Source organism: Saimiri boliviensis, chromosome 1 (assembly GCF_048565385.1).
Source record: "Saimiri boliviensis isolate mSaiBol1 chromosome 1, mSaiBol1.pri, whole genome shotgun sequence".
Taxonomy (NCBI): Eukaryota; Metazoa; Chordata; class Mammalia; order Primates; family Cebidae; genus Saimiri; species Saimiri boliviensis.
Window position 1 is genome coordinate 128,234,560 of NC_133449.1, and position 24,030 is coordinate 128,258,589.

Sequence of the window (24,030 nt, forward strand, 5' to 3'; positions counted from 1 at the left end):
ATATTTTTTAAACTAAAGCATGTGTGTTATTCTAATATTTGCACAGATAGGAGCTACATATAAGATGCTAAGGGCATGGAGAAAATATAAATGTAAAATAATATGAATTAGTATTTTTGAAAGACTAGTTGGGGAACATGGGAATAATCACACACACACCCCCTCTCTCTCCTATCCACAAAAATGCATAATCTCTATTGCTAATGAGCTGCATTTTAAATATTTACATAAGCCACATGATCCCTTCTAACCTTCAGAATCCTCTGTAACCTGTAATGTCACTCAAACAGGAGTCACTGTACTTCAGGCCCTAAGCATCATTAGCAGCATTTTCTACATTAAAAACTTACTTACAGCCCCAAAATATATTAGATGGAAGAGGCCCTGGGTGGCTGGCTACTCTTATTTTAGGAACTATAGAGTACATATAATAAAGTGAACATCTGCATAATATTGATCATCACTGTCTTAACAGTAAGGCTTTTTTCCTTTCTTTGAAGAGTTTATAAAGCCCAAATAAAGGATCCACTCCTGTTTTCTAACTAACTGAAAATGGGTTAAGTAGTAGTATATCATTGTTAAAATTAATAAAACGCTACTCAATAAATTTCACCTATTTTTATTAGAAGGAATCTTGAATTCAACATGGCTTTTTAAACTATTTTATTTCAAATACACATGAACGGTTGTGGCACAGAAAACAGTGATGAAAGGCACAGTCAACAGAACCAGTTATTAGGTTTTCAATTATAGCAGCAAATCTGAAAATAAATAATCTTCCTTTAAAAATCCATCAAGTACCTAAAATATTACTACAGATATTAATCATTCAGCCAATGAAGACATTTTACAGAAAATATATACAATACATTAAAGAAGAAAAAAAAATCTGGTACAACCTGACAAGGAGATTCCTCAGGCAGCTTCTCCAAGGGATGCTTCCAGAAACAACCCCTCATGCAAAGACAACCTTTCCAAAGTGTTCTGAATGGGACGCCTCAGTTTCTCATTCCATAAATGAAACACAATTGTTACACTTGGCTGATTTTTAAATCTTTCTTTTTTTTAGATGAAGTTTTGCTCCTGTTGGAGTGCAGTGGCACAATCTTGGCTCACTGCAACCTTTGCCTCCCAGGTTGAAGCAATTCTGTCTCAGCCTCCCAAGTAGCTGGGATTACAAACATGTGCCACCACGCCCAGCTAATTTTGTATTTTCAGTAGAGATGGGGGTTTCTCCATGTTGGTCAGGCTGGTCTCAAACTCCTGACCTTAGGTGATCCGCCCGCCTCAGCCTCCCAAAGTGCTGGGATTACAGGAGTGAGCCACTGTGCCCAGCTCTAAATCTTTCTTAGAAAACATACTATCTACACTGAAAAGAAAAGTCTCAAATCTACTGGCAGTGCATCTTACAGTACTGTGGATATCAGCCATTTTTAAGGCTCGGAGAATATGTCTTCAAAAGATACTTTCACCAAATTTGAGCAAACACTGAGCATTTCAAATAAATAATGGAATGCTAATCAAGCAAAAGTACCAAACCCTTGGTTCCAGGACAGTTTGCTAATTACTAATACAATGAAACAACTAGGAGCAAGTGACACATAAAATAGTCTCCCTAAAGTCAAAGAGTATTAAAATATTCCCCACAACAAACAATCTTCATTTTAGAACAATTTTAGCACCACTATTTTTTTTTTTTACAAGTTTTACTGCAACGTTAACAGTGGGAACGATACTGCGCGCAAAGTGCTTTCCTGTTAACACTCAGTTTACTTTCTTGAAAAAGGGTCTTCTAAATTCTCAGCTCAGACGCACCCTGGAGTGCCAGCTCACTCCTTCCTATTTGTTCCTCTGAAAATGATCTAGTTAGTGCCCAAACTGGTGAAGGAGTGCTTCAGGTAAGAAGAGAGGAGTTTACATATACATGTTGATACACATAATGTATAACAAAATCCTCAGTTCGGTTGGGTTTTTAAAAAAATATCTTTTTAGCATTGTATGTTCACATGCATTAAAGTAAGCATACTAGTTAGCATCTAAGATTAATAATTTAAAATGCACAACTGCCAAAGTCAAACTAAATTTTACACCCTATAAATATTGCAACATAGCTTGGAAAAGTTCCTTTATAAAGCGGCTGGATTGGATAAAGTTCTGTTACAACACTAAGGTATGATTATGACTCACATTTCCCATCTTTTGACAGTCTTAATCTCTCATTTTCTTTCTTTTAGTTCTACTTGTATCAAGGCCATGGCAATACAGTAAAAAGCACAGAAATTAATGGACAAACCAAAATAAAAATAAACTTCTTTAGCAATTAATGGCTTGGAAGCAGAGAGGTTATCTGCAAAACATCCTCAAACTACAAACATTTGGCTGGCCCATACAGGATTTGATCTGTGCTAGATAAAAGGAGAAACTATGTTTTGGTTAAAAAAAAGATTAAGTCCCTCGATACACAGTAGATTATCTGATCTCTACAAAGCAAAGGTTATTTTTGCTCTTAATGTTTTATCTAAAATACCAGTTACTCATTCTTCAATTTACTTCTGACAGGTTCAGAGCAGTCTAAATCAGTATAAAGTAACACCTCTTCAAAAAAAGAAAAAAAAAGATCCCTTATACACTGTTTTAGTCCTATTCCCATAATCTCATTTTAGCAGTTCCTTTACAAAACCCTACTCAGTAAGATGCTGCAACTTTGCCAGCAAATGCCCAGTGAAGACAAATTGAGATCTCTGGCAGAAGACATTCCCGGACGAGGCCCAGGTACGTGACTTGCTACTAAAGACTTTATTCATGCATTTACCAAGAAATATCCCATAGACTGCAGGGAATCAAGTATGAAGATTTCCTCTTTACCCCTTTTAAAATGCTGTCTTCATGTCCTATTCCTACACAACAAATTGCCACAAATGTAGCAGCTTAAAACACCACTGATTTATCTCATAGTTCTGTAGGTCAGTAGTCCAAGCAGACTTAACTGGAGTTCTCGCCTTAGGGTCTCACAAAGCTGGACTCAAGGTGTTGGCCATGCTGGGTCCTATGTGGAGACTGGAGATGAATGCCTTTCGAAGCCCATGAATGAGTTTATGGGCTGAATTCAGTTTCGGTGGCTGTAAGCCTGCAGTTCCCAGCTACTTGGCTGTCGGGCCTCTCAGCTCCCTAAAGCCATCTGCATTCCTTCTCATGCAGCCCCCTCTACCTTAGAACAGCAATGGTGCCTGGGGCCTTTCTGCTTTGTCAGTGACTTCTGCTACCAGCCCAAGAAAACTCTCTGCTTTTAAAGGAGTCACAGGATTTGATTAGCTACCCCCAGACAGTGTTCCTTTTGCTAGACAACAGGATATAGATCAAACAGGTTCCCCCCATGCTCAAAGGGGGAGGATATTATACAAGGCCACTGGCAGGGATGTCGATAGGGGTCATTCTTAAAAATCTGCCTGTCACAAATATACACTGCTATTCACTAGAACAGTCTCTCCAAACGTGCTGTTTCCACATAATCGATCTTTTCTTTGATGGACAACACTGTTAGGAGACAACCTTTTTTTTATTATTATGATCAATTTTTTAAAGGCCTTCATAATTTTGCTTATAGTTTTAAAAATAACCACACCTTCTAATTATTTACGAGTGCACCACTGATCTGAGAAGCTATATACTTTGTTCAAAGGTATTCATCTCCAGTGGTTGAACAAATCCACACTTACATGTCTACAGCCTATGTGCGAAATAATCCTTTGCATTAACTTTTTCCAAAGCTTTTCAGTCACACTGTCTGTTCTGACTACACAGTATGGTACAGTGAATGATGAGGAGAATGCATGAGACGAAGACAAAGAACTTAAGAAATCTTACATCTTAGAAATGGGTCCTCAACTTCCTCTTCTCACCCAAAATGCTTATCATCATTTGCATTATGGTCTACTCCCATGTCTGCTTTTAACCTCGTAATGAGAATTTATTAATCGTGGTTTCTAGACTGTTGACAGTTAGCCCTCTGGACACAGTACTGTCCAACAGAGCTTTCTGCGGTGATGGAAACGTTTTGCATCTGTGGTGTCCAGTGTGGTCACCAGCAGCCCCACATGGCCACTGAGTACTTGGAATGTTGCTAGTGTGACGGCAGAACTGGTTTTTTTTTTGAGACGGAGTTTCGCTCTTGTTACCCAGGCTGGAGTGCAATGGCGCGATCTCGGCTCACCGCAACCTCCGCCTCCTGGGCTCAGGCAATTCTCCTGCCTCAGCCTCCTGAGTAGCTGGGATTACAGGCACGCACCACCATGCCCAGCTAGTTTTTTGTATTTGTAGTAGAGACGGGGTTTCACCATGTTGACCAGGATGGTCTCGATCTCTGGACCTCGTGATCCACCCGCCTCGGCCTCCCAAAGTGCTGGGATTACAGGCTTGAGCCACCATGCCCGGCCCCAGAACTGGGTTTTTAATTTATTTAAACAGCCCCCATGTGTCTACTGGCTATATGTATTTTTAAAACTAGTGCCAACCTTTGACACTTTGTCCATTTACTATTTTGGTAAAACGTATCAGTGTCCCTGCAAGGGGAAGTATTTACCTTCTTCCAGTTCCAGGCACTCTTATCCTTTCTTCACTTTCTGCCCTCGCACTGCTCCTAAGGGCGACCACTACCATTTCTTGCTTGGGGAAAGGACGGCTGTTTCTACTAACAGAACGGGGCAGAAAGGAGGGAGTAACTAACAGTGAGAGGCCTTGAGCACCCGCCGCAGGAGAGGACAGATGAACAGCGTGAGCTGCGGGCTCGCCTCAGGACCCTGAAACCTGGTCAGAGACAATACACACCACACGCACAGACATACCCACAATCAAAAACTAGACACATGACTGTGTATGCAAGAGTATGGCAATGACAGCAGAGAGAGGGAGTGAAGAAAAAGAAAGAGGGCTGGGCATGGTGGCCCATACCTATAATCCCAGCACTTTGGGAGGCTGAGGCAGGAGGATCGCTTCAGCCTAGAGGTTGAGGCCACAGGGAACTCAAGAGAGCACCACTGCACTCCAGCCTGGGCAACGAAGCGAGACCTTGTCTCAAAAATAATACAAGATAATAAAAAATAATTTATAAAAAGAGAAAGAGGAGGGCAGGCTGGAACAATTGGTTCCACATCCCGATGCTGACTGGCCACCTGCCATGTGCCCCACACACCCTAGGCACTGGTAGATTCATGGGGAGGGGACTACAAGAAAGTCCTGGAATGGCAGGAAAGATCTGGCTAAAAGGAGTCTTGGGAACAAGAATGAGCTTCCTAGGAACAGGACGACTGATGCTGGGAGGGAAAACCGCATGGCAGCAGAAGAAAGCTAGCCAGGTAGGCTGTCTTTAAAGAAGCTGTAACAGATCACACCAGGTGCTGCACTAACTTTCTTCTCCCTAGATTTTCAGAGCACGGTCTTTCTTCATGAAACCAGAGTTGGCAACTGAGGAACCAGGGATCCAAAGGGACTCCTAAGCCCATCTGCACAGATTTTTACCTCTGGTACCAAGTTATTTTTGCAGTAATTTAGTATGCCCGGCTGGTGCCAAAATTTTATGAAGAAAGGTTATTCCTCTTTTTGAATGCAATTTGCTTGTAGGCACTGGGCCAAGGAAATCTAAGAAGAAACACATTGAAGAAAGTGAAAAATAAAACATTCTAATAAAAAAATTTCAACTGGCCTTTAACTGACATAAAAACCATTTTTGGCAAAATGATGGACTTTTCAATCAAGAAAAGTAGCTAAAAATTATTACAACATGGAGTGATTGTGTACTGTATTAGTGTTTCCAAATGTTTTCACTTCATAACACTGCACAGAAAATGATGCTGTTTGCTGCTGTTGGTTCAGCACATTGGGTAACTAGATGAAGCTCCTCCAGGCTAGAGGCAACCAGCTGGAACCCTGCCGCAGTGCTAAGGCCCCAGCCAGTGGCCACTCTGAAAGCTCAACAGAATCCATCTCTGCCCATCTGCAACCAACCTGCAACCCACTTGAGGCACTTCAGTGTGTCCTTAACAGGCTGGTAATATTCTTTGTTTATAGTAGTAATATCATTTGGAGTTGCATGTTTAAGAGTAATACATACGCTCTCCTGGACACGGGACACACTTATCAGTTCATAATACAATAAAATCATTTTGGAAAATACACTACTAATATCTTTCACCAAAAAACAGTATTACAATTTTTCTTTAAAATTATACCACTTACGACTCATACAATAGCAACATCTAGAAAACATTTTGTCAGAACTCATGAGTGCAGATGAAAAAGAATCAACAGGAGATAATGCACCTAACTCATAGATTAAAGACAAAGATTAAAAAGGAAAGAAGAGTTTGTCATTTTACGTATCAGAGGAAATATAATGAGTTAAGTCTACAATAATCTAGGTTGAATGCATCACACTTACACATTGAGAATTTATCAGACTGACTTTCTGCAGCTGTAAACCATACACAGTATAGTAAAGTAACCCTCAGGAAGGACATCAGTCTTTAAAATCTTGGCTTTAAGGAATGATGAATGTCTTTGAAAATATTTTGTTCAGAGTCACTGTGATTATAAAAGTACTTCAGTTAAGAAATCCATCTATAATCAATCTTAAATGGCAGTGCATTTGAAAAATGGCATTGATTTGTAATGTTTGCATTTCCAAAGAAAAATATAGAAAGAACTTAAAAAAGCAAGGTAACTGGTTTTCAAAAAAAGTATCGATTCAAAAATCTACTGCACAAAAATATGTACTTCTTAAGTGTTTCTAATAAATTAATTCCATAACATTTTTATGTATATTTATATATTTATATACATAATCCCTGATAATCTATAAAAGAGGGTCTATAATAGTAAAATAAGTGAACCTCAAAAGTACCCCCTTCATAAAATGTATTTAACATTAGTTTTTCTCAAATTTAAGGAATGTAACAATATGTACAACTCTTATGTATTAGTATAATACCAAAATAGTACAAGTCATATTAACAGGCTGTCATAATTGAAAAATGTTTGAGTCAAGTTAAAATCAGAGGACAGCTTAGTTTTAAATGAATACAATTATCATGGGAGATTCACTTTCCAAGTGGAAATGACAATCGTCTTATCTACAGTAGATTTCACAAGAGGTAGTGTTCAAGTAGAAATTAAAAAGAAAGGTACATGCTTAACTATCTTTAATTAACAAATTCACAGGAAAAAAATGTGTTGGTTTCTCAGTAGATGATCAGTTGGTAGCTTTTTTAATATGAATCTGAAATACAAAATCATAGAAAGTATGATAAAGTAGTTAATTCTCGATTCCAAAAAGGTCTTAAATACAAAATAAAAACACAATAAAAATATAGTTGCTAAGCTGTTTCACTGATTTCAATATTCTTACCTCATTAAGAATGGCCCAAACAGCAGAATTCTGAATAACTGAAAGTCGAAAGGCTGCAATAGGATTGAGATTTGGATCCACCATTCCTTCTGCAACACCATTCTCAAATTTTCCTTCAAAATAAAATCAATACTTGTTGGACAGACTAAGATGAGCAAACATAAAATATCACTGAGTTAAGGCAGGAAAGGAACACATCAAATATTTCTAGTAGATGTCTTTTGACAGGGCATGGGTAATTTCCCCCTTTTTTCTACTTTCATTCAGCTTTTTTATTTTTCATCAAGTAGTGCATGTTTAAAAACCTCACAGGCAATTTATTGAATTAGGCAGAGCTACACTTTTCCTCACTGCAAATTAAAAAACAAAACAAAAATATATTTGTTCTTAGATCAACAATGTTTTAACCTATAGGTTTTTTGCAAATTGCGATTTACCCAAATCTTACCAAAATATAATCTGTACCATCATGCAGTCTGACTGCTTTGAATGTTAAGTCAATAACAAATTTTGATTTGTTAATTAAATATGCATACAGTTGCTCACCTTGAGCAAGGACTCAGTACAAGTGTATTCTTTCCAAAGGTACATGTAGAAGGAATTAAGAAATAATGCCTCTTCTACACAGTTTAGTGTAAGACTCGATTATAGTGACAAGCTAAAATAAGCTCTCCTATAAAAATAAGGACCAAGAACCATAAAAGGTAAACCACTTTTCTTGCTACAAGGAATAGTATCCATCTTAAAGCAAAACCAAAAACAAGCTGTCAGAAAAGTGACAAGAAAATGGCTCATCCTGGGCCAAATTTCTTTAAGCCAAGGGTTGGTCAACAAAAAAGGACAGTCCTTATGGGCTGAGAGGAAATTTGAGATTACTATGTAGGGTAATACATACAGGAAGAGAGAAAATAAATGTTCATATTTAAGCTGGAAAATCAATATATAATGACAACTGAATACAACATATATTTTTTGGTAATATAGGTATACCAGGGAGAACTCCTTTTGGGAGTATACCATTTCACTTAATTGGGGTTCAAAATTAGTGTCCCCTATCATCAAAACTGACTGCAAATGTTCACTTGTTATTGCTGATTTATAATGATATACATCTTTGAAATGTTCTTTCACACAGCCTACGTGCTGCCAAATACTGATATCAATCCACAAACACACGATTTTAACAGAACACTTGTATCCCTTTGGAGGCATTCAGGAAATTCTATTCTATTTTCTTTTTGGTATATTACTGGCTTCTGGTATATTATTACACTGCAGATGAATCATTTCCAATTGAGATTTAGGTGAAAGTTCCTCAATTAAATGGATTTTGAGATACAGAAATTTCTCTTTCATTTGTATTGAGGTCCAAAACCACTGCTGGGACTATAATTTGAGCTTGGAAAATGCATCTACTGTAAATTTGTGTGGGATGGAGATCTTGCTTCCAGGTTTAACTTTCGACAGCATGAGAAATGTATGAAGACTTGATGGTACTCCAAGCTCAATGTTAACTGTCATTAAAATGATTTGACTGCAATGTAAGTTTTGCATATAAGCACCATTCTGTCTTGTAATTTTAGGTTGAATTCATTAAGAAACAATATCAAGTCTGCAGTAAAAACTAATTTTCTTTTTTTCTTTTTTTTCTTTGAGACAGAGTCTCACTCTGTCTCCCGAGCTGGAGTGCAACCGCATGATCTCAGCTCACTGCAACCTCCGCTTCCCAGGTTCAAATGATCTTCCCACCTCAGCCTCCTGAGCAGCTGGGATTACAGGCGTGTGCCACCATGCCCGGTTAATTTTTGCATCTTTAGTAGAGACCAGGTTTCACCAGGCTGGCTGTGCTGGTCTCAAACTCCTGACCTCAAGTGATCCACCTGCCTCAGACTCCCAAAGTGCTAGGATCATAAGCGTTAGCCACTGCCCAGTCTAGCAAAAACAAATTTTCAAAGTGTTAATAGTTGTTGAGGGCAGTTCTCATTTGGGAAAATTCCAATCTTGGTCCTGAGCTCAAAAAACTGCAGTAAATCTTTACCACTACTAAGCCACTGAACTGCTGTGTGGCAGGGCAATTCAGGATATTCAGTTCCCGTTTCTGACAAAAATTCATGGTATTAGTGATGGCTAAGTTCATGAGAGTGAGTAAGGTTCACTGTTGACACTTTGGTTCAATGACATATGACACATTCAAATCTTTTCTGAAAAGGAGCTGGCTGATGAATAATAAAATAAACAACCATAGCCTTTAAACATCTTACATTTTCTCAAACTCCGTAAATTAATACCACTGAGCCGTCTTCTCCACACAGGTTTTTTTAACCACCAGTTGCTGTAGCACATCTTAGCAGATTGTACTTCAGGTTGTAATGAATTTGTGTTTTCTCAGGCTGTTTGAAAATACTCTTCTCTGTAGTTGTCCCAGACTATTTACAAGGGCCAACTCTTCAGGCTCTTCAACCTTGGCATGATTCCAAGTCACAATTGAGCAGTACCAGTGACAACTCTGTCAATTCCTCAGGAGTCAAGAAAAACACTCAAAACAATCTCCTTTGCTTTTTGACTACTGATAGTGCTCGCAATGTCCTTAAATCTTCAAGCAATTGTTATTGACGAAAGCCTCCTATCCTAAATAAGTTTATTTTCTCTGCATACATGACTTTGGCTGCTGCTATTAAACATGATTTAATTAACTCACAATTGGTAAGCGGTTTTTCTTGCTTAGCTAAAAAACGAGCCACTTGAAATACCACTTTGGGAACAGCCTCATTGTTATTTTTAGTGAAGAAATTCTGCTGTGATGCAATATTCCATTCTAAACTTTCTCACTTTTCTGACCACTGCTTTCCTGTGAGTTGGGAATATTGTTGAATGTAGCCTAGTAATGTGCAGCTCTCATGTAATTGCCCAATAACCACAATGACTTGCCAACAATTTTGTAAAATAACCCGTATTCTACTGTGTTAAAAGCCACAATGCTCAAAATCTACTTTTCTTGTTCTGATGATGGGTAAGTACTTGTAATTTTTTTTAAAGTCACAGTACGGCGATATGTGTGGCTCTCAAAATACTGTCCAATTTTAAACACATCATTGTGATTTGTACTCTAAGCAGCAGAGCAAGGCCGGGAGAGCATGACCTCGATCTCTGCTGCACCTACTCACTCATCTCTGCTGCTGGAGAGTAAAGCACACACACACTACATTAGAAAATGAGCATGGCTATCTTCCAAAAAAACTATTTGTAGACATGGAAATTTGAATTTGATATAATTTTCACATATCACAATGTATTCTTTTTACTTTTTTACCATTTAAAAATAAAGAAAAAGACTTTTAAAAAATGTTCTTAGATCACAGGTGGTATTCTTTCAAAACCAGGTGGTGGTGTCCTGTTCAAAGACAGGAGGTGTGCCAGATGTGGCCCATGGGCCATAGTTTGCTGACCACATGCTATTACATTATGCAATCTATTCTCCAGTCTCAGGGCTGGAGAATAACTATTAACAGTATAGTTAATATAACTATTAACAGTATAGTTAATAGATTAGTAGTAAGATAAGGTACATTCAGATTGAAAACCACAGCAAAGCAGGCTTGTGCTAATTTATATAGTAAATGTTGAATCTATGAGCTTCCAAAGAAATTGTTTTATTAAAGAATTATTAATAAACTTATTTCACAGAAGTTTGTCCATACTTGGTGCTGGACTGGGGTAGCAGGTAGGTGCTATGAAAAATTATTACTGAATATTGAATTAGGCAGGGGATTCAGAGCTTAAAAAGATTGCGAAACTTAGAACATTTTAACCAATGGATCATCACCTGATGAGCTTGTTTCATTAGAAAAATAATTACCAAATGATAACTAGCTTCTTCAAAACACCCTAGCCCAGCAATTTTATCCTCTCTCATGTATAAGAACAGTACATACAATGCAGCAAAAGATTGCAAACAACCTAGGTATCCATCACTAGGAGCCTGGCCAAATAAATTACAATATGCTAATATAAGGAAATTCTAGGCAGCCAATTAAAAGACTGAAGAAAAAATAAAAAGAATAAGCTGAGCACGGTGGCTCATGCCTGTAATCCAGGCACGTTGGGAGGGCGAGGTAGGTGAATTATCTAAAGTCAGGAGTTTGGGACCAGCCTGGCCAACATGGCGAAAACCCGTCTCTACTGAAAATATAAAAATTAACCTGGCATGGTGGCCTGCACCTGTAATCCTAGCTATTTGGGAGGCTAAGGCAGGGGGAACCGCTTGAAACCAGGAGACAGAGGCTGCAGTGAGCCGAGATTGTGCCACTGGACACCAGCCTGGGTGAGAGAGCGATACTTCAACTAAAAAATAGTAATAATAAAGAAAAAGTTGAAGATTTACTTCAATTCCTAAGTGTATACTGTAGAGAAACACTCATACATGTGCATAAGTGTTCAAAGCAGCCATGTTTATCAGAGCAAAACCATGGAAACAAACTTTATGACCAAACAGAGAATATATCCACAGAATCCATCCATACAGGAGTGAAAAAGAATGAGCCATAAACACACACCTACATGGATGAAATCTCACAATTGTGAGGGGAAAAATAACCAAATTGTAGACTACAGAAAGATATTTATATCAAATGTGAAAACAAGCAAAATACCACTGTGCATTGCTTAGGAATATATTCCATACATAGTAAAAATGGAAATGGAAATGGTAACCATAAAATTGAGGATAGCGGCTATCTTTAGGTAGAAGAAGAGAAGCTATTAGCGAAGGACAGCTGAATTAGCACATCTGAAGTTGGAGGGTGGATACAGGTACTCAACATATTATTATTATTAAAATATTGTTCAATGTTCATGTTCCATATGTATACAGGCATTTTGTTCCACGAAAAAAATGAGATGTAAAACTGGGTTGCAGGGCATATTATTTGTGTGTGATGATGTGTTCTTAGAGAACATACCCATATATTGTTATTTACGCATAGAATACTTCTGAAAGGACACAAATCATTACAGAAACTGCCTCTCAGAAGCACTGGGTAGGCTGGGGAAGAAAAGGGAAGAAGACTTACAACTACCCTTTTAAATTTGTATTTGTTACTCTGTGTGTGTGTGTGTGTGTGTGTGTGTGTGTGTGTGCGCGCGCGCGCACTGTCTTTTCAAACAACAAATTTAACCTTTGTCCTTAACCCGGTGGTCTGGAAAGTAAGTAATAAAAGACACAAAAGAAGAGAAAAGGTGAAGGAAATTACCAGAGTGACAAGAATCCCTGACCCCGGCATTGATAGGAATGGCCAAGGGCTGCAGTCGTGGGTCCCCTCCGCCCGCCATGCCTGACCAGTGGCCCTTGCCTTCTCCCACCGGGTCTCTGCAGAAGGTTCTTCTGCCTTCTCACAGCTTTAACCCACTGAAACAGAACTAGTATTTCTTCTACAAGACCATTCTTAGCTATCACACTCTACTCTTCTAACTCCCACCCCATCAACCCTCGAGTCTCCACTGATGGCCAGCTAATGGTCTGCTGTTCTCATCAATGCCTTCACACATAAGTTGCTACAGGGTCTGATCCAATTTACATTCAGGCCCCTCTCCAGGACCAGTCTTGGCAATACGGAAGGGGAGCAGGGAAGTGCTGGGTAGAGAAGGGCGTGGTCCCTGGCTAGGGTTCCACCCTGGAGCCTGCACCCACAGACAGGTGAAGACAGGCATTTCTGTTCTCCTGCCCAAATGTTGCATTTCCTGAGACCAGCCTAGCCTGTGATGTCCCCATACTGCGCCTATAAAAGCCCTGAGACTCTAGCAGGCAGGCACACAAGCAGCTGGACATGGAGGGGAAGGGAGCCCGCCAGCGAAGAGCACACTGACAGATGCTGGCAGACCATCGGCAGGTGGCGAGACCTGGAATTTGGCAGTTGGAGGAGAGCCCAGGCCGCTGAACAGCACCGCTCAGGGGAAAACAGTCTCCCTTCTGGCTCCCCCATCTGCTGAGAGCTACTTCCACTCAAGAAAACCTTGCACTCATTCTCCAAGTCCATGAGCAATCTGATGCTTCTGGTACACCAAGGCAAGAAACCCCGGAATACAGAAAGCCTCTGTCCTTGTGATAAGGCGGGGCGGGGGGGGGAGGGTCTAACAGTCGAGCACAGTGGCTCATGCCTGTCATCCCAGCACTTTGGGAGGCGGAGGTGGGCGGATCACCTGAGGTCAGGAGGTGGAGACCAGCCTGGCCAACAGGGCGAAACCCCATCTCTACCAAAAATACAAAAATTAGCCAGGTGTGGTGGCTCGTGCCTGTAATCCCAGCTACTTGGGAGGCTGAGGCAGAAGAATCACTTGAACCTGGGAGGTGGAGGTTGCTTTGTGCTGCGATCGCACTACTGCACTCCAGCCTGGGCAGACACTCTGCTCAAAAAAAAAAAAAAAAAAAAAAAAAAAAAAGAAAAGAAAAGAAAGGGCGTTCTAATTGAGCAAACACAAGCTACCTATGGACAGTTAAACTAAAAGAGCACCCTATAACACACACCCACTGGGGCCTCAGGAGCTGTAAACGTTCACCCCCAGACGCAGCCACACAGTCAACAGCCTGCCCGTCCGCATGCTCCCCCATGAGTCTGAGGCAGCAGGGCACCAAAGAAGGGAGCCACACCCCCATCACATGCCCTGAAAGGCAGAAAAGGGAACTTTGTCCATTTTAAACAGCAGCTTGTTTGCACGCCAAGTGGGCTCTTCCTAACATCTCTTTCCCTCGTTCTCCCTGTTAACCTTTACGCTGGGATCCGGATTTGCTTATCTGTATCTACCATCTCTAATTGCTTAACACTAAAATTTCCATTCTATTCCACAGCACCCTTAGGCTTGAACTTCTCCACATTCTGGTTCAAGTAAGTCGACTCCTCTTTAGGGAGAACTCCATCCTCTCTTTAGGGATAACTCCGTTCTTCCGGCCTGCTTCTCCATTGGGCAAAATCTCTGTACCACTGTTCTGGGCCCTTGGCAAGGACAGCAGCCCCTTCTCTTGGAGTGACACCCTGCTTCAGGATCAGAGCACTGGTCATGGCAGTAGCCCTTGGTTTTTGTTTTGTTTTGTTTGAGACAGAGTCATCCAAGCTGGAGTGCAATGGAGCAATCTTGGCTCACTGCAACCTCCACCTCCCGGGTTGGGTTCAAGCAATTCTCCAGCCTCAGCCTACCAAGTAGCTGGGAATACAGGCATGCACCACCACACCTGGCTAATTTTTGTAGTTTTAGTAGAGATGGGGTTTCACCATGCTGGTTGGGCTGGTCTTGAACTCTTGACCTGGCAATCTGCCTACCTTGATCCCCAAAGTGCTTGGATTACAGGTGTGAACCACGATGCCCGACCAAGCCCTTGGTTTTCTTGGCTGGCTTCTACTACTGGACTGGGGCAGTGAGCTGGGGCAGTGGTGATCAGGGCCATGTATTCTCACCCTGCTGTGCCTAGGGTAGAGATTCTGCCCAGATTCATCAGCTGCTCTTGTCTGGAACAGAGCTTCTGCAAAAGAGTTGGGGGTAAGGACAGATGCTGACAGCCTGACCTTCCTAGGGAGATGCCACAGCCCTAGACTAGAAGCTGGCAGGAGAGTCCAGTGTTCCTGGCTGTATCTGCACAGGGCAAAGCTTCTGTCTCCCTGAGTTGGGGTGGTGTGGGTGATGGGGCTGGTCCTGGCTCCTTCCCCGAGAGCTTGGAGACTCTCATGAATAAATGTTGCTCCATTTCCTAAAAGCACTTAGAACAATCTTCACAGGTTTAAAATAGTTTTTTTAAAATAATTTTCACCAGTTATAATATTTTTATGCTACCGAGAGGGTCAAGGAAGTTCGTCACACACAATTCCATTAAAGAAGTCTTCTTAGAAGCAGAATTTTATACATTCAGTTGAAAAAAGATCAGTTCTGTTCTCTTCTAAGAATATGAGTTGATATTTTAGATGGTCATTTTCTTCAAATTACTATAGAGATATTTAATATAGATGTTTCTATTTCCTATGCTACTTTCATAATCTAGAATACACCATTCTCAAAAATTTAATAAGTGACAAGTAATAGTGGTAATAAATGTCTTGGATACTCAGCTGATTTTGTATATATTTCTAGAGATGGGCTAAGATACAGCCCAAATATAAAATTCATTCATCCCCCAAAGCTATAAAGAAAGTAGCCACTGCTATTGTGCAACTCTCTTAGCAATGGCTGAATGACACTTACCCAAGGTAAAACTGCTCTAGAAAGGGCTTAACACATCTATCCTGTACACCTACAATATCAATTTACCAATATTCGCTCTTGCCTAATTATAAGAGAAGCATTCATTTGTTTTAAGCAAAAGAAAATGTAGTTATTTAAGTCAATGTCTACCAATTGACAGGCCCTGTGTTAACTACAGGACATGCAGGAGAGACACAACCTCTCCCTCTCCAGGCAGAGCCTACAGAGCGGAGCTATGAAACAACACAACCACACAGCAAAGGCACACGCAGAGGCGTCAGAAGAGCAGGGAAGAGGGGCCACTAAACTGGCAGATTAAGGATGAAAAGGCATTTATTAGAAGGGAAAACAATCGACCAATCATTTCAGGTAGAGAAATGGCTAGAGATGTGGCTGCCCAGAGAGTGTGGAGCCTTCATCAGAGGAAAAAGTCTCAGGACTGGAAAGAAAGAGCAAGAGAAAGTCACAGATGTGAAGGTGAGTGGGAGCTAAGGGATCAGATAATGAAAGTCACTAAGGGCTTCACCCAGGTCAATAGGGTTCTACTTACATTTCAGAAAAGTAACTGCAGTGGCTCTAGAAAGCCACAGGAAGGCCACAGGGAGATGCAGTCTCTCCTCTGGCTCTGAATCAGAGGCACAGGGCAGATGGCCCCCTTGCAGATAGGGTGACCCAAGGCTTTCAGATGAAAAACGGACCAATGTGTGCTAATGGACAGTAAGAAGAGGATGATCTTCAGGGTGACTCCTAAGGTTAGGCTTGGGTGACTAGATGGATAGCGACAGCAAAAACTGTGGTGACCAATAAAGAAATGTGTGTATTACAGACACTCACAGTAGGCGGCTATGTGGCCACCAGGTATAAGGATATGTTAGCAGACATCTAAACACAGATGTGACCTCGGGAGTGGGGAAGGGGCCCAAAGCACAGATTCTGGCCTGTGGATGTGAGCTGAAACAGGAGAGGAGCTAAACTCGTCCAGCAGGAGGCAGTACAGGCAGACTCTCTGTCAGGGAGCATCAACAAGAGTACTGCAGACGGAGAGGAAGGAGCTAGTGAGTGAACCCATATGTGATCTGAAATCCTACTTGAGTCAAATAATAAAAGCAAATCAAGTATTAAATCACAGCACACATAAAACCTGGAGGACACTGGTAATTGTAACCCTCAAGTTGCTTAACATTTGAAAAAAATTTAAAAGTACTTTGGGAGTAAGTCCAGAAAAATAAAGGGCATTTTACTAAAGTAGATATTACCTATTCTGAAATAGCCATCTTCTAATCGTTTGTCTTTGGTTTCTTTGCTTATTTCCAAACCTTCACTCTAAAATAAAACAAAAGCATTAATTTCAAAAATAATTCCTTCTATGTATCCTAAGTTATCAATATATCTTAGTATATATAAAGTGGCATCTGTGACACAGCTATTCCTAAAAAGAGAAATATCATCTCAGTCTTGAACTTTAAAAAAACGTATTATATTAATAATAAAAGATGTTTTCTTAAGCCATCATTTGAATTGGTATATAATATATTGGTGGTTGGAAATAAAACATTAAATCAATTAAGTAGGCCGGGCACGGTGGCTCAAGCCTGTAATCCCAGCACTTTGGGAGGCTGAGGCAGGGGAATCACGAGGTCAAGAGATCGAGACCACCTTGGTCAACATGGTGAAACCCCGTCTCTACTAAAAATACAAAAAATTAGCTGGGCATGGTGGCACGGGCCTGTAATCCCAGCTACTCAGGAGGCTGAGGCAGGAGAATTGCCTGAACCCAGGAAGCGGAGGTTGCGGTGAGCCGAGATCGCGCCATTGTACTCCAGCCTGGGTAACAAGAGCGAAACTCTGTCTCAAAAAAAAAAATCAATTAAGTAGAACAGTATTTTCTATTAAAACTATCTATAGAAGAACTGTGTAGTTAACTTGAAAGAAATCTAAGGATTCCTTAGCGACCAAAGAATTAAACTGTGTATCAATTAACCAGCATTAAAAACACATAGATTTTGGGACTCAAAATACAAATAGCAAGAAAACACTAAAGAAAACAATTATTCATTTATTTTCCTAGTAGAAATGTTAATGCTATTTGCAACCTCCACCTTCGAGGTTCAAATGATTCTCGTGTCTCAGCCTCCTGAGTAGCTGGGACTACAGGCATATGCCACCATGCCTGACTAATTTTTATATTACAGTAGAGATGGGGTTTTGCCATGTTGGCCAGACTGGTTTCAAATCCGCCTCAGCCTCCCAAAGTGCTGGGATTACAGACGTGAGCCACCACGTCCGGCCTGTTATTTTCCAAGATAAAACAAAATGAAGGCTCTTTCTATGAACAGGTAAATGTGCTCATCAAATATATAGGTGCTTCATATTTCAAAAAAAAAATATTATTCATTAATGAGTCCTGTAAACTATGAGAATTTTCTTTCCCCTTAAAAATAAGAAAAGCTTCAAGCGAAGTCTACCAGTATTAGTTGTTAGGGAAAGGTAAGAGGAAAAAAGCAGTCATACCTTAAAAGGCAAAACTTCCACGGTTGTGTTTAGCAAAATGTCTCCGGGATGTTCTTGGTTGCCGCTATGGAACAAGTAACTGAAAATACAAACATCAAAATAAAAACACAAGTTGGGCTAGATTTTATAAAGATTCAAGAAAATGACGTTACCTCAGAGTCCGCCTTTCTAAACAAGACTCTAAGCAAGCAAAGTTGACAACACGAGAGCTTGTAATAACTACACAGTATGTGTTCTGAATGGTTATAGGGAATTTGAAAACTTAAGGGCATGACCACTAGGTGATACGCTCATTCCTTCTGTCAGAAACAATTATGTCGCTGCTTAGCATAATAATGTACCTAGATTTTTTCAAAAAGGATGACAGTTTTATGTCACTGTCTATAATGCTTTAAATATTTAAACCTCTTCCCCAGGAATAATCAAAATTTTAACACCTATATAATACTGCTATATCTTGTGTCTGAAAAAAACTTCACTAGGAAAACGAGTAGTCACGACAAGTCCAAAGACTAGTTCTAGGCTGGGCGTGGTGGCTCACACACCTGTAATCCCAGCACCTTGGGAGGCCGAGGAGGGAGGATCACTTGAGGCCAGGGGTTCAAGAAAAGCCTGGACAACTTACTGAGACCTCACCACTATAAAAAATAAAAAAAACTAGCTGGGCATGGTGGTTTGCACCTGTAGTCCCAGCTACTCAAGAAGCTCAGGTGCGACGGCCGCTTCAGCTTAGCCTAGAAGGTCTAAACTACGGTGAGCGGTGATCATGCCACTGCACTCCAGCCTGGGTAACAGAGCAAGACCTCATCTCTAAATAATAACACGAATAGTAATAGTAATAAATAAATTGTAATAAAAGAAACAGACTAGTTCTATTCAATACAAATAACTTTAATGTTAGTCGACTAAAAGTAAATTAACCTCTTAAAATATCTGAATAATTCCATTGGTTAACATTCAAGAAGCATTTGAAGAATGACTAACTATTGATATATGGTGACAGATCAAAAACACTCTCTGGGTATGAGTATAATACCCTGTTTTGATACTCTGAAAACAAACGAATAAGTATGCATATGTGTCAGTGTAAGGGAAAGGGTGGAAACAAGGTAAGACAGGCAAAACATGTCTGAATCTAAACCTAACTTTAGTTCAGCAGCATGGTTACAAGTTTAGGCTTAGGAGTCAGAAAGACCTGGGTCCAAATCCTGGGTCTCTCAGGATTCCTAGCATTTTCACCTTTCACGAGTTTCCTCAGCTTTCTGAACCTGAGTTTCTTCTATAAAATACAGATAGTCCCATCTACCTCACATGACTGCAGTTCATGAGAACTGACAAAAAGTCCCCTGCACATTCAAAATGCTCGACCAAGTGACAGTTATAGTATGGTGATGATACAGTTATAGTGACAGGACAGTAGATGTGGCTATAAAAGGGTAACATGGGAATCCCTGAGGTGATAGAAATGGTCCTTAACTTGACATACTGGTGTCAAAACCACAGTCTGCAAGCTGCTACCCTTGGGGAAGTGGGGTGATGGGTACACAGGATCTCTCAGTTTTACTTCTTACAGCCGCATGTGAAACTATACTTTCTCAAAAGTCAAAGATTAAGAAAAAGAAACTGACTGTTGAGGGAAAAAGCACAAAAAAATTGATGTATCCAACCAAATGAAATCATCCCTGTTATCTCACCTCTATTGACAGTTTGATAGATTGTTTGTAGATTCGTTCTATGTACATAATATGTGAAAAATATTTTTATTATTTCAAAAAACCCTTCTATAATCTATAATTCTATACTCTCTATATAGAATGCGATATATTCTATAATCCTATATACATATAATGCTATAATCTATAAAATGATCTACAAGAATGTTCTGTAAAGTTGTAACTTGTTTTTTACCCCACTTAGTATATAGCTAAAAAAGTTTTCATGTCAATACATATTAATCTATGTCATTATTTTTAATGACTGCTTACAGCATTCCAATGGGTGGCAATATCATTTTATTTAACCAAACACATCTATGCTGTTTCTAATTCTATGCTGGCTCTCTGAGTGGTAAACAATACCTCAAAGTGCAGAGTATTATTAACAGTATAAAAATGAGCTTTAACAGCAAAAAAAATGCTCATGCAAGTGCAAAATAATATTCAAAACTATTTCTGTATGTTCTTCCAGGGGTATTCCCACTGCTTAGAACACTTTTACAACTTGAATTCCTCTTTGAAACCAGTTTAGAGTAACAAAAGAAAATTAGTAACATCGTATCACAGCTCTGCATTGCTCTGACCACCTCAAATAGAATTACTGAAAATAATTCCTGGTAGATTCTAAAAATCAAATTGGCCCTCCCATCAGGACATCTACAATGAAACCACAGAGTGGGGAACTATGTTCTTTTAAGTATGCCATGGTCAGTCTGGAGAACACACCCAAAACTGAAGGACTGAGGAATCATGACTATTAAATTAAAAACTGACCAGGCACGGTGGCTCACACCTGTAATTCCAGCACTTTGGAAGGCCAAGGCAGGTGGGTCACCTGAGGTCGGGAGTTTGAGACCAGCCTGGCCAACATGGTGAAACCCCATCTCTACTAAAAATACAAAAAAAATTAGCCAGGCATGGTAGCAGGCATCTAAAATCCCAGCTACTTGGGAGGCTGAGGCAGGAGACTCTCTTGAACCTGGGAAACAGAGTTTGCAGTGAGCTAAGATTGTACCATTGCACTTCAGTCTGGGTGACAGAGTAAGACTCCATCTCAAAAAAAAAAAAAAGAAAGAAAGAAAGTTCTAAATTTTGTAAAATGAACATAAATGCTCAAAAACATAAAAGGGTTATAAATTTCCCCATGGTGTACTGAAAATAATCTAGCATTTGTAAAACCATTGACTAAGACTAGTCATACTCTGTCAAATTTATCATTTCAACTAAATTGATGGGCTAATCAACTAGCTCCAGATCAAATTTCAAGGGACATGCCAGTATAAACACATAAACACTAATTTGAGAGTTCTAAATAAAAGTATTAAAAAATTATACTAGATTTAAGTCCAGAAATACCAATGAAGTTCACCAAATGTGTTAAATGTCAACGTTACATCTGAAAACAACATACTCGTTTTATTATGGAGTTGCTTTACGTGTAATTTACAGCCCGGCATCTTGGGATCCCCTGTGTCCCCTGTCATGCACACACACAAAAATCTATTATAAATCATGCTATGAATAAGATGTCTGAATTGTAAGACCACATACATTTCAATGATCACCAACCTTTCTACATTGACTGGTTTATCAAATTTAAACAAGATGTAGTCTCCAGCTGTCGGCGTGATAGCCCAGAAGAAATCCTCTCCCATGTAAGTCTTCTCCAGTGTATGCCCTTGGTAGACCTTCAAGGAAGTAGATACCTCTGCAGGTGGATTTACATGAATTTTAAGAAGTAACGGTTTCATGTAATCTTTATCCTGGGAGCAAAGACATATACGCTATTAAAATAATATACAGCTTATTTAAGAAGAAAAACAATAATTGCACCTTAAATAACAAGGTGTAAGTTCATGAGAAAATAAAATTAAGTCACCAACCGTTAGTTTTTGGATTTTTCCTGATAGTGATGAGTGCAGACCAACATGTTGGAAAAGGGAAGGTCTGAAGCGAATTCGCAGATTTGCTTTCTGTCTATCACAATGTTTCTAAATATTAAAAAAAAAATCACATTAGTGTTGCATAATAAAGTGAAATCTTGCCCTCACCTGGAAAATGAGAAGTCCTTTAAGTATTGAAAAGAACGGCCAGGTGTGGTGGCTCATGCCTGTAATCCAGCACGTTGAGAGGTTGAGGTAGGTAGATAACCTGAGGTCAGGAGTTTGAGACCAGCCTGGCCACCATGGTTGAAACCCCGTCCATCTCTACCAAAAATATGAAAATCAGCCAGGTGTGGTGGTGCACACCTCTAATCTCAGCTACTCGGGAGGTTGAGGCAGGAGAGTCTAATGAACCCAGGAGGCGGAGACTGCAGTGAGCTGAGATCGTACCACTGCATTCCAGCCTGGGAAAAAGAGCAAGACTCTGTCTCAAAAAAAAAAAATTTTTTTTTTTTTTGAAAAGAAAACAACTTCAAGTCATAATTACAACTCATATTTTTTTCTGGTCTTTGAGATACTAATAGATTTGCTGCTTGATTGATAAACAGCCATGATCCAGAAATTTAAAATAAGCATAGTTAAAGGAAGAGCAAAGGGTTTAATTTGCAACCATCCTTCAACAGATGTCAATAAACATTTGACTTTTAATATTAAAATGCACGAACTATAGACTAGGGGGTTGGTTCAAATATACAAACTATTTTTGATTAAATAATATAATGAAGAATTTGCGAATTATAAGTGGCACATTTTGTTGCATGAAAGCAATTTGAAAACATGAGGCAATCACTTGCCTAGAAGCAAGTAAATGATATTAAAAACTCTGCAGAACAATTTCTGTCAACACAGGACGGGACACCTATGTTTCAACTCGCAGTGCCTCACGGCCCAGACGTTCCATCACAGCCTATCCTCATGTGTGGGCCTGGTGTGTGAAGGCTGTGCAACACCAAGGGCCACCTTGACAAATATTTTCAAACTTTTCATTTTCAATGACTTATGTAAGTTTGGGGCTGAAAAAAATTGAAAAACACATCTTTATAAGAAATTTACACTTGGCTGGGTGTGATGGGTCACACCTGTAATCCCAGAAATTTGGGAGGTCAAGGTGGGTGGATCATGAGGTCAGGAGATGGAGACCGTGCTAACCAACATGGTGAAACCCCGTGTCTACTAAAAATACAAAAATTAGCTGGGTGTGGTGGTGCGCTCCTGTGGTCCCAGCTACTTGCGAGGCCGAGGCAGGAGAATCACTTGAACTCGGGAGGCAGAGGTTGTAGTGAGCTAAGACTGAGCCAGGCACGGTAATAGTCTGCCAGGCGTGGTAGCATGCCCCTGTAATCCCAGCTACCGGGGAAGCTGAGGCAGGAGAATTGCTTGAAACTGGGAGGCAGAGGCTGTAGGGAGCTGAGATTGCACCATTGCAGTCCAGTCTGGGCAACAAGAGCAAGACTCCATCTCAGAAAAGAAAAGAGAGAGAGAGAGAGAGAGAGAGAGAGAGAGAGAGAGAGAGAGAGAAATAAAAAGAAATTTATACTTTAGAAGACTTCTAATAATATACGGGGTGCTAAAATGCCTACTTCTCAAGAGGTTTCACTTCACTGGCATTATTACTGACACTACAATAAAGGTGAAACAGTGTATTTTCTCTGCACAAATACTCAAGTGGAAGGAGAAAGAATGGGAGGAAGAATCAAACGAAGGGCAAAGGGCAGGAGAGAGAGAGAACCAAGGAGCACGAGGGTAAGGAGAAAGCAAAACCACTGAGACAGTGTCTGGAACTCAACCTGTCACTCCCGGGGCAATGGAAGGACTCGGGCCGAAGGGTCCAAGCAGGCTGATAACCCTTTGAGACAATATATGAATGACTCGAATGGTTTCTGGGACCATGGACCACTGTCACAGATGTGATGACAGTGCCCTGGACATTCTAGGGGAAGCAACTGAAGAATTAAAGGCCACAGAAAAACATGGACTATAGAAGGATCAAAGGATGGAAGAAATTATCCAAAAGTTTGTGTACCCAAATTTGTGGATGATTTAGAGGGTTCTGTGGTTTTAATTTTTACCATCAGATTTTTTCACTCACAGGCTCATTTTAGAACCTAACCACATATTAAATAAAACTGCACAGGACGAATGAAATGCAAGTGTATTGTAAGAGGTTAAAGATGACATTAACTTTTTTGTGTCCTACAATAAAAATTTCCATAAGTCACAGTGAAGCTCTGCTTCTGGC

At 40.0% G+C, this 24,030-nt stretch overlaps 1 protein-coding gene across 4 annotated transcripts in view; it reads right to left on the minus strand.

The window, feature by feature from the left end:
* Nucleotides 1–603: 603 nt before the first annotated feature.
* The window catches only part of MGAT4A (alpha-1,3-mannosyl-glycoprotein 4-beta-N-acetylglucosaminyltransferase A), a 117,526-nt gene continuing 94,099 nt past the window's right edge, over nucleotides 604–24,030 (minus strand). For all 4 annotated transcript variants that reach the window (XM_039476852.2, XM_039476835.2, XM_003941292.4 and 1 more), the window contains exons 11-16: nucleotides 21,732–21,839; nucleotides 21,418–21,611; nucleotides 18,134–18,212; nucleotides 16,879–16,945; nucleotides 7,400–7,512; nucleotides 604–7,270 (exon numbers count right to left, since the gene is read on the minus strand). In XM_039476852.2, coding sequence (XP_039332786.1) covers nucleotides 7,244–7,270; nucleotides 7,400–7,512; nucleotides 16,879–16,945; nucleotides 18,134–18,212; nucleotides 21,418–21,611; nucleotides 21,732–21,839 — 588 coding nt within the window. In that variant the 3' untranslated portion in view covers nucleotides 604–7,243. The remainder of the gene's footprint in view (nucleotides 7,271–7,399; nucleotides 7,513–16,878; nucleotides 16,946–18,133; nucleotides 18,213–21,417; nucleotides 21,612–21,731; nucleotides 21,840–24,030) is intronic.